Source organism: Aethalodelphis obliquidens, unplaced genomic scaffold (assembly GCF_003676395.1).
Source record: "Aethalodelphis obliquidens isolate GAN/ISIS:26980383/991018 unplaced genomic scaffold, ASM367639v1 scaffold5, whole genome shotgun sequence".
Classification (NCBI taxonomy): Eukaryota; Metazoa; Chordata; class Mammalia; order Artiodactyla; family Delphinidae; genus Aethalodelphis; species Aethalodelphis obliquidens.
Window position 1 is genome coordinate 6,073,801 of NW_020837949.1, and position 10,601 is coordinate 6,084,401.

The 10,601-nt window shown below is 59.9% G+C and overlaps 1 protein-coding gene across 1 annotated transcript; it reads left to right on the top strand.

Annotated features, from left to right (window-relative positions):
- The first annotated feature begins 151 nt into the window (after positions 1 to 151).
- ATG9B (autophagy related 9B) lies at positions 152 to 10,476 on the top strand. The gene is given in 17 exon segments (XM_027102747.1): positions 152 to 156; positions 2,263 to 2,531; positions 2,534 to 2,758; positions 2,873 to 2,916; positions 3,062 to 3,126; positions 3,318 to 3,489; positions 3,992 to 4,126; positions 5,886 to 6,117; positions 6,120 to 6,620; positions 6,781 to 6,944; positions 7,125 to 7,304; positions 7,866 to 8,162; positions 8,329 to 8,462; positions 8,643 to 8,708; positions 8,710 to 8,734; positions 9,534 to 9,657; positions 9,744 to 10,476. Coding segments are annotated over 17 exon segments (2,766 nt in total). The 3' UTR covers positions 9,872 to 10,476.
- Positions 10,477 to 10,601: the final 125 nt, after the last annotated feature.

Consider the following 10,601-nt stretch of genomic DNA (forward strand, 5'->3'; position numbering starts at 1 on the left):
ATTGGTGGAAAGAAGCATCAATTTCATTGCAAGCTGTGATTGGAGAAAACCTTGTTAGCCCCCCTTCTGGGACAGTGATTGCAGAGAGTCGCCTGTCTCCCGCCCCCAGTTCCGGGCGGGCCCTGCCCTGTGCACGCCGTCCGAGTCGGCTATGGGGTGACGTTTTGAGGGTGTGCAGAGTGCGTCCCCCCGCCCTGGGGTATCCATAGTAACGCGTCAGCTGCTGCCCTCCGGGTCATTCTCTTATGGGCGCTCCTGGCGGACTCTAGATGTTCCGGAGTCTCCAGGGAGTGTAGACCGCTGGTTCTGGGAGACTAACGGACAAAAACCGTTTGGAGTTTTTTCAAAACATGTGCACGTGCTTTGCCACCCACCCCGCTCTCCTAGGCGAGTCGGAGCTCCGGGGACGGCAGCCACATATATTTGGGGGAAAAAAAACCCTGGTGATTCTGATAAGCTGCCCCTACTCAATGGTTTAGAACCGCTGGCGCGACCCTAAATCCATCTCCCCCACAGATGCCTTCCTACCGCAGTTAGGCTGACTGTGCCTGAAGCTGCCACCGCACAGCTCTTACACCTCTGTTTCACTCTTAGTTATTTCTTCTGTGTAATTACTTGTTTGCATAGCTGCCTCCCCACTGGGCTGTGACTTCCTTTTGGGTAGTGGCTCTGTCTCATTCATCCGTCCCCTCCTTCCCCTCCAAATGCCTGGCAGGGAAGAGTGTCCTTAATAATAAATTGACGTGAATTGGGGCCGGTGGTAGGGAGGCTGTTCATCGATGAATCTGGAGTGAAACTGGGTAGGAAAACGTGTCAGGATTAGTCTGAGGTTGGGCTGGGTGAGGAGGCTGTATGGGAGGGTCCTAAAGTGAGTATGGTGGAATATCAGGGTGAGTGAGGCTGGGGAGAGACCAGAGGAAACCCCATATACCTGATTTTGACAGGTGTCTCAGAGAGATCATGGGAATTTCCTAGCCCCTCTGCAGTGTGGGATTCCATTTTGGGCACCAGGAGTCTTGTTTTCATAGCTCTGCCTCCTGCTCGGGGATAAAACTATGCAAGTCCTGAGCTACCACGACAATTCCCCTCCCAGGAAGGAAGCACAGGTTCCTCCTCTAAGTTCCTCCAGTGGGCAATCTGGGATGTACTCTGTTCCTCTGTTTCCATGTCTTGGACACTGGTCCCTACATCAGCACTTGGGCTTAAGCCCTGGAGGCCCTGACACATGGGTGGCTGAGTCAGCACCTCAGGAATGGACTTCAGTAGGAAACCTGATGATTCAGGGCCTCAAGAATGGTATTGGACAAGCTACCATACCAGCTGCCTGGGCCTCCGCCTCCTCCTTGAGGTGGCAACGAGGAACTCAACTCAGTCAGCTCATCCCTGGGGCACCCAAATTACCTGCCCTTCCAAATTCCTGACCTTCAGCTGCCCTCTGCTGGGTCAGCCCTGATGCATCTCAGGGGGCTCCCAAAACTGGATCAGAACTTGGTAGAGGGGGTTTCAAGAGGATAAATAAGCAAACATACTGGAGCTTCCAAGGAACCCCACTTTCCTACTGTAAAATCTCCGAGAACCACCTCTCGTCCCAAATAACTGCCTCTCCTCCCTTCACTTGCTCCCTCTCAGTCTCCCCCACCCTGGCTGCAAAGTCAGACGGTCTCCCCTTTTCCATTCCTTAGCACTGTCATACAAGCAAAACATGCAGCCGTTCTCATTTCCTTTTTTTCTTTTTGTGTTTGGTCTTCAAGTGTTTCTCTGTGGATCACTCTGTGTGTGTGTATATAGGGAGGGGAGATAAGTTGTTTTGTTTTATTCTGAGATAAGGTTTTAAGAAACTAAAGATGTATATCTTGGCCCCATAGCCCTATAATCCTAACTAGATTCTTTCTGTCTTTGTTCTCGGCTTCTGCTCTCTGGCTTCCCGTTTTAAGTCCGCTGGGGGTCTGAAGGTGGGACCGGGGGGATCTCCTTCCATCTGCCGCTAGTCTGCTCCTGCCTCTCCAGGTATTGCCCTGCCAGGCATGGAGGCGGGGCCCTAAGAGGTTTGGCCGCGGGTTGCCCTGGAAGGGGTGTGGGTGGTCGGGCTGGTGACTGCGAGTTGGGACGCCTGAGGCCTGCCCCAACTGGGTCACCGGGCTGTTGTTGTCACCGTCCTGGTTGCTGAAGTCCCCGCTCAGCAACGCAGACCTCTTCGGAAACAGCAGCAGCTCCCATCTTTCCAAGCTTTCAGGAGATGCCGCTGGCCTGATGGTGAGGCAGATGGGCGGGGGGTGGGGACCGGGGGCAGCTGGGGCGTGGATCCGTGCCCCTCCTCCCCGTGCCACTGCCTCCTCTTTCTCCTCCTCCGGGTCGGGGACCTGGGGGAGGGAGGGTCTCCATCTTCTCTCTGGCCCCTGCACCTCACACAAAAAGCACGCCTTCCTCAGCTCCTCCTTCAGCCCCGGGGCCCCCCTACCCAGCGGTGCAGGCCCCAGGGGCTTCTCAGCCTCGCTATAGTACCCTCCCCACTCCCGCTACCCCCGCCACGCAGCCCGGCCCGCGATGATGCCCATCTCTGCTCCCCATTCCTGGGGTTCCCACCCTGCCCCTGCCCCATGCCGATGCCCCCAGGACCCTCCTGGGCTGCGGAGAGGCCCTCTGATCCCTGAGCAGGATTCTGAGAGGCTGGAGGACTGTGACCCTGAGGGGTCCCAAGATTCAGCCCTCCATGGGGAGGGGCAGCAGCCCCTGCTTCACGTGCCTGAAGGGCTCCGAGGTGAGGGGCTGGGGAGGGCCTCAGGGCTCCAGAGTGTCCCCTGGGCTGGGCCTCTGGCAGAGGCTTGAGGGCACGGAGGCAGGTGAGTCCCAACGCTCTCCCCTCTGTGCCCAGGCTCCTGGCACCACGTCCAGAACCTGGACAGCTTCTTCACCAAGATATCCTTTTGTGCTCTGCCTGGCAGAAGGGGCACGGGAGACAGGGAGACAGGGAGGCAGTGGGCTGGGGACTTGGGGGCTGAGGAGTCGGCGTCCTCAGGAAAGGCCCATCATGCCTCAGGCTTAATTCTTGACGCCCTGCCACATGTACAGCTACCACCAGAGGAGTGGCTTTGCCTGTATCCTGCTGGAGGATGTCTTCCAGCTGGGGTGAGATGCTTGTCCCAGACTCCAAGCTCTTCCCCTTGCTTCCTCAGTAGTGCCTGCTGCCTCTGGGCCTCCAGTGCCTTCCCAGGCAACCTAGGGGCTCAGCAGGATGGGTTAATCCGGGCGGGCCCGGAGGCTGGGGCAGGAGCCCTCCCAGCCCGCAGGCCTCATCACTGCACTCCCTCCTGTCCCAGACGATTCATTTTCATTGTCACCTTCACAACCTTCCTTCTTCGCTGCGTGGATTACAGCGTTCTCTTTGCCAACCAACCAAAAAACCGAACAAGACCTGGGTCGCTCCACAGCAAAGTGACCTTGTCAGATGCTAACCTACCCTCATCCCAGTGTGCCCAGCGGTGAGTGACAGCTGGTGGGGGAGGTGATGGGGGAGAGCAACCGACAAAGACAGAAGCCTCCCCTCCTTTTGTCCCTTGGTTTAGATCAGCCATTCTCCAAGTTTTTAGTCTCAGGCCACCTTTGATACACTTAAAATTGATCGAGAACCCAACTCCCGAGACCTTTTGTTGATGAGAATCCTATCTAGATCCACCTTGTTAGAGATTAAAGCTGTCCCTAAGAACGGACAAACATACATTCCATCGACTGACCGTGATGTCACGTAGCCGCTGGAAAAGGCCACTGCGTACTCTTGGGAGAAGGAGAATGAAAATGGCAGAAAACCTTAATATTATATGAAAAGTTTTGACTTTGCAGACACTCACAAGGGTCTGGGGACCCCTAGGGCCCACACTTTGAGAACCACCGGTCTGGCTGGGTCCCCTCTCCAGGACCCCCTCGCTCCCCAAGCCAGGTCTCCCTTGCTATGGGGCCGCTGCTTTCTCTCTTCCGTCTGTCCCGCCTGGCACAGGATCCGCTCCTGCTTGTCTTCCTGCTGATCCTGGCGGCTGCCGTCTGGCTCTTCCAGCTGCTTCGCTCGGTCTGCAAACTCTTCAGCTACTGGGACATCCAGGTGTTTTCCAGGGAGGCCCTGCACATCCCCCCAGTGAGTTGGGTGAGCGTGTCTGTGGAGGCGTGCCATGTCAGGGGGTGGAGGGTGGGGAGGAGTAGGGAGCTGTACTGACAGAAGGATCCACTGGGAAGAGGGCAGAAGCCCTTAGAGACACCTACCCTTGGCCCCGAATAATGTTAGGAGGTGGGGTACCGCCTCTTAGAACACAAGGTCTTTCCTGTTGTGGAGCTTAGTTGATGTAGATGGTTATGGAAGATGATGCACAGTCACGTGCTTGTGGTCCAAACAATGGGTCTTTAGAGGAAGGGCAGTCACCTGACTTTCCAGAGCAGGAGGAACTGGGCTTGGGCTGGGGAGGATAGGAGGTGGGGAGGCATTCCAAACCCCAGGCAGGAAGGGGGCAGGGGAAGCAATGCGCATCTTTGGGCAGCAGTAAGGAGACTAACCCACCAGCCTGCAACTGAGTGTTCAGGCCCCCGTCAGTGAGCCCACCCCCCTTTCTGGCCCCTGTTTGCAGGAAGCTACTTCGTCGGCCCCTTCACTGTCCCTGGTCACGCTTTGCTCTTTCCTCCCCATCTCGCTCATGCTCCTTCTGGCTCTGTACCCACGTTCTTTCTTTCTTTCTTTTTTTTTTTTCGCGGTACGCAGGCCTCTCACTGTTGTGGCCTCTCCCGTTGTGGAGCACAGGCTCCGGACGCGCAGGCTCAGCGGCCATGGCTCATGGGCCCAGCCACTCCACGGCATGTGGGATCTTCCCGGACCGGGGCACGAACCCGCGTCCCCTGCATCGGCAGGCGGACTCCCAACCACTGCGCCACCAGGGAAGCCCCCCAAGTTCTTTCTTTAAGGCACGGCGCAAAGGCTACTTTCAGCAGCCAGCTTTCTCTGCTCCTCTCAGAAGTGCAGAGACTTTTACACAGCCCTCCTGTGCAGCAAAGGGGAGAGGTTCTCGAAAGCCCACCTGAGTGCGGAAGCATGAGCCATAGCACAGGAAAGAGTCGCGAGGGCTGGGGATGGAGGCAGGGAAGCTGAGGAGCTGGACCACTGCTCCTCCAGGAGGTGCCTGACCCCTCTTTCTCCTTCCTTCTTTCCCCTCTTCCTTCCAGGGGAAAGGGAGACCCTGGGATGGACTGGAGAGGCTGGCCTGGAGGGACTTGACTAAGCTGGACTGGGGAGGCTGGGTAAAACTGGGCTAAAATGAGGTTTGCAGATGAGCTCCAAGTGAGATCTGACAGCCTCCACCCCGACGGGGATAAGGCCACTGTCTTAGGAAGGTTAATCTGTTCGAGTGGGATGGGGCGGGGTGTGTGTGTGTGTCTCAAAGCATGCTGAGGTAAAAGTTTGGGGGCTTCCGGGCCCAGCGGGCTGGTACCCCAGGAACGGGAAAGAGCCTGCCTTGTTACCTGCAGCTCTGATGTACCTTGTATGTGTAGGGCTGCGGGCACGGGTGGGCGAGCGGTGGCCAGGAAAACCTGCTCTTACGGAGCTGAGCTCAGATACATGTAGAGTTGGTTTATGAGCTCTTCCTGGGAAGCACATGACTCACGGCCTCAGGAGGCGCAGGGGCCCGAGGAACACAGTTCAGAAGAGGGTGAGGGGAACTAAGAGGTGCCCCTTGTTGGTGGCAAGGCGAAGGGAGGGCGAGGGGGCAGAAAGCGAAAGGTGGCAGCTTTCGTGCCCGAGAGACACTGGGTGAGGACGGCGGGGATACACATCTCTGGTCACGGGGAGTTTGGGCATCGCCGTGGAGAGGAATCCAGGTGGCTGGCGCTCAGGCGTCCCCTCTCCGCAGGAGGAGCTCAGCTCGGTGCCCTGGGCCGAGGTGCAGTCCCGCCTCCTGGCACTGCAGAGGAGCGGAGGGTTGTGCGGGCAGCCGAGGCCGCTGACGGAGCTGGACGCCCACCACCGCATCCTGCGCTACACCAACTACCAGGTGGCGCTGGCCAACAAGGGCCTGCTGCCGGCCCGTCGCGCCGTGCCCCGGGGAGGCAGGGCGGCCTTCCTCAGCTGCGGCCTGGCGCCCAACTCGATCTGCTCCTCTCCCGCGGGCCCTTCTCGTTCTTCCGCGGCGGCTAGGAGCTGCCCGACGCCTACAAGCGCAGCGACCGGCGGGCCGCCCTGGCCGCGCGCTGGCGGCGCATGGTGCTGCTGCTGGCGGCCGTGAACCTGGCGCTGAGCCCGCTGGTGCTGGCCTGGCAAGTGCTGCACGCCCTCTACAGCCGCGCTGAGCTGCTGCGGCGTGAGCCCGGCGCGCTGGCGACGCGCCGCTGGTCCCGCCTGGCCCGCCAGCAGCTGCGCCACTTCAACGAGCTGCCGCACGAGCTGCGCGCGCGCCTGGCCCGCGCCTCCCGCCCCGCCGCCGCCTTCCTGCGCGCCCCCGCGCCCGTGCTCGCGCTGCTGGCCCGCCAGCTCGTCTTCTTCGCCGGCGCGCTCTTCGCCGCGCTGCTCGTGCTCACCGTCTACGACAAGGATGTGCTCTACGTGGAGCACGTGCTCACCGCCATGACTGCGCTCGGGATAGTGGCCAGTGGCCAGGTGCGATGGGGGAGATGTCCGGGGAGGGGCATTCTTCTGTCCTGGGGCTGAGCCTCCCGCGCATCCCTACCCCTTCCACCGCTAGTGGCCCCCCAGCCCTGCATCCCAGCCGCACATCCTCTAAACGGCAGGCCCCTTTTCCATCCCCATCCCGCCCTCTAGGTCTTTCATTCCGGGCGGGCAGGGCCAAGGTCGTTCGCCGCAAATCCTGCTGCCGGCGGCCTTGGCGCACACGCACTACCTCCCGGAGGCGACCGGCCCTGCCGGCAGGACCAGCTCTTACCGGCAGATGGCGCGGCTGCTGCAACACCGAGCGGTGAGGGTCACGCCCGTAGCGGGGCTGCGGAGGAGGCTTGGCTGCCCGCGGTGTCTGGGGACAGAGGGGCTCAGGGCTGGCCCTCCCGGGCGTCGGGGAATGACTGCGTTGGAGGTTTCCTGCTTGGCGAGTTTGGTTGCCCTCAGCAACCCCTTCTTAGCCTCAGCCCTGCTTCCCCAGGTCTCCCTCACGGAGGAGCTCCTGTCCCCTGTCCTCGCCCCACTGTTTCTGCTCTTCTGGTTTCGCCCTGGCGCCTTGGAGATCATTGACTTTTTTCGTCACTTCGCTGTAGATGTGGCCGCGGTTGGGGACATCTGTTCCTTTGCCCTTATGGATGTGAAGCGCCATGGCCACCCTCAGGTAAGAGCCTGTCCCTGGCTGTGCGGGGCTGTGGTTTGGTAGGAGTTTGCTTGCCTCGCTCAAAGCAGAGCTGGGTTCCACCCCCAGCTTCATTGCCTGCCACCTGTGACCTCGAGTTAGTCACTTCACTTCCCCTTAGGGCCCTCATTTGTCAAATGAGGACAGTGCGTGGGACTCTTATGAGGATTACGTGAGATGACATGTGTAGAGCCCTACCAGAGTTCCCAGCACGTCATAACACCTGTAAATGGGAACGTCTCGGTCAGTGGACAGGGCTGGAGTCAGGCCAGCCCTGGTATCCAGTGTGAACAGGTTTGGCAAAACACTGAGGTCCCGCCGTATCCTAGTGCTGAGTCTGCACCCGGGTCCAGTTCTGCGGCTGTGTTTCTGGGTGTTCTTGAGCTAGTCCCCATTCTTTCCAGTTCACCTGGAAAGAAGGAATGGGGGGCTAGTGTTTCCTGTCCTGCCTACCCCAGGTGGCACCCACTACAGCTATAAAAGTGGTGTTCACGGGAGTTCCCCAGTGGCCTAGTGGTTAGGATTTGGTGCTTTCACTGCCAGGGCCTGGGTTCCATTCCTGGTAGGGGAACTGAGATCCCGCAAGCCACGTGGCACGGCCTAAAAAAAAAAGAGGGACAGACAGAGGCCTCACTGTCTGAGTGGGCTGAGGACGGGAAGACTGAGCTCTCATTGATGAGGTTCTCCCTGGTTCATCCACAACGGTGCCCCCCAAGCCACAGCTCCAAGTTCCTGGGGCACCTTCGAGGCCGGGTGCAACAAGATGCAGCCGCCTGGGGCGCCAGCTCGGTTCGCAGCCCCCCCAGCCCTGGGATCCTCAGCAGCTCTTCCTCCCCTCTGGTGAGTCGAAGCCTGCCTGCCCTGCTGCCCTCCCCCCCGGCCCCTCCCCCCTCTGCCTCACCTCTTGTATTAACCCACTCACTAGCTCAGCCCGCTCTCCTGCCTTCCTTAGACCTCCGCCTCCCCTCCTGTCCTCTCTTCCCACCCTCTCTTCTCTTGCGCCCAGTCAGAGGCCTTCCCGGCCAACCTCTCGATGCAGCCCCTCGTGTCCCCCCAGGACCTGAGCCCCGTAGTCCCCTGCCCAGCTGCAGCCACGGCCAGCCTCCTGGCCTCCATTTCCCGAATGACCCAGGACTCAAGGTGAGGGGTGGGGGCCTGAGACGCAGGGAGCAGGGCTGGTGGGGCTGATCCTCCAGGAGAAGGGTGCAGGGGCATGGGGGCGGGGGTGACCAGAAAGGAGAGGTGAAACCTGGCCCTCCCTGGGGCATGTGGGGATGGGGGGACCTGTCTTTTTTTCATGCACTGTGCCCTCTGTTCTAGCTGTGTGTCCCCAGGAGGCAGTGGGGGCCAGAAGCTGGCCCAGCTCCCAGAGCTTGTGTCTGCTGAGTCTCCACGCCATTTACCTGCACCAGGTGAGTAGAGGGGTGCCAGAAAGAGAAATGCGGGGAGAAAGCAGCTGAACAAAATGGAGAGTGTGGAGGGGCTGGAGTGTAAGGAATTTACCCAACAGGAAAGAACACAGTTCAGAAGAGGGTGAGGGGAACTAAAAGGTGGCCCTTGTTGGTGACAAGGCGAAGGGAGGGCGGGGGGGCAGAAAGGGAAAGAAAGGTGCAGGTTTCGTGCCGAGGGACACTGGGCGAGGATGCGAGGACATGTGGGTGTTCGCACTCCCCTCCTGGGATCCTCTCAACAGCCCCGCCCACTGGCTAGTCACTGCTCTTTTTTTTTTTTTTTTTTTTTTGCGGTATGCGGGCCTCTCACTGTTGTGGCCTCTCCCGTTGCGGAGCACAGGCTCCGGATGCGCAGGCTCAGCCGCCATGGCTCACGGGCCCAGCCGCTCCGCGGCATGTGGGATCTTCCCGGACCGGGGCACGAACCCATATCCCCTGCGTCGGCAGGCGGACTCTCGACCACTGCGCCACCAGGGAAGCCCCATTGTCCTCATCTGACAAATGAGGGCCCTAAGGCTAGGGGAAGTGAAGTGACTAGCTCGAGGTCGCAGAGGGCAAGCAGTGGAGCTGGGGGTGGAACGCAGCTCTGCTTTGAGTGAGGCAGGCAAACTCCTACCAAACCACAGCCCCGCACAGCCAGGGACAGGCTCCAAGCTGAGGGTGGGGGAGGAGATTTCAGCACCCTCTGCACCGAGCCCAGGGGCTGGGCCTCAGGCTGCAGGGCCGGAGGGAGCCCTTCATCCTTCTTCTCTCCATTTAGCTCCATCGGCAGCAGCAGCAGGAACTGTGGGGCGAGGCTTCAGCCTTCTCCCTGTCCAGGCCCTGGGCCAGCCCGCCGCAGACACTCTCGCCGGACGAGGAGAAGCCATCCTGGTCCAGTGATGGTGAGGCGGTCAGGGTGTGTGGGGGACAGACCCTGGGTGAACTGCAGGTATCATGGCACTGCCCAGCTGATGGCTTTTCTCACCAGGCTCCAGTCCTGCTTCCAGCCCCAGACAGCAGTGGAGAACCCAGAGGACCCAGAATCTGTTCCCTGGAGGGTTTCAGGAGCCCACAGACACCCAGAAGGAGGCTGGCCAGGCCACTAGCACTGACTGAGAGGGCTGCTCATGGCCAGTATTGTCTAACTGGGGTGGAGGCAGGGCAACGAGTAGGACACTGGGTGGACTCAGACTCAGAGGTATGGGAGCGGTGATGGGGATGGTCATCTCTGGAACCTAAACCCCTGGACTGCTTGTCAAGTGTTTTTCCTCCCCCAGGTTCCCTGGCTTCTTCTCCAGCCACAGGAGATCGGACGAGGTAGAGTGGAAAGGCACGCCGAGCCCTCTTTAAAGACCCCCATGGATGCTTTAGCTGGGCGGAACTTGGGAGTCAATTAGGAACTCGCCCCGGAGAAGAGAGAAAGGGTAGGAGAGGAGATGCCCAAGGCATCGGGAAACATGTCTTAGAGACAGTCCTCACACGGAGGGGCTAAGAGACAACTATCTGTCCTGGAGTGGTCGCCTGGGAAGAAGTACCCAAGTGACCTCACGTTGGAGGGCAGAGCCAAGATGGAGGCCAAGCTGTACATAAGGGAGCCATGAGGGGCTGGACCCGAAAGGCAGTAGGTTCTTTTTTTTTTTTTGCGGTACGTGGGCCTCTCACTGTTGTGGCCTCTCCCGTTGCGGAGCACAGGCTCCGGACGCGCAGGCTCAGCGGCCATGGCTCACGGGCGCAGCCGCTCCGCGGCCCGTGGGATCCTCCCGGATCGGGGCACGAACCCGCGTCCCCTGCATCGGCAGGCGGACTCTCAACCACTGCGCCACCAGGGAAGCCCCAGTAGGTTCTT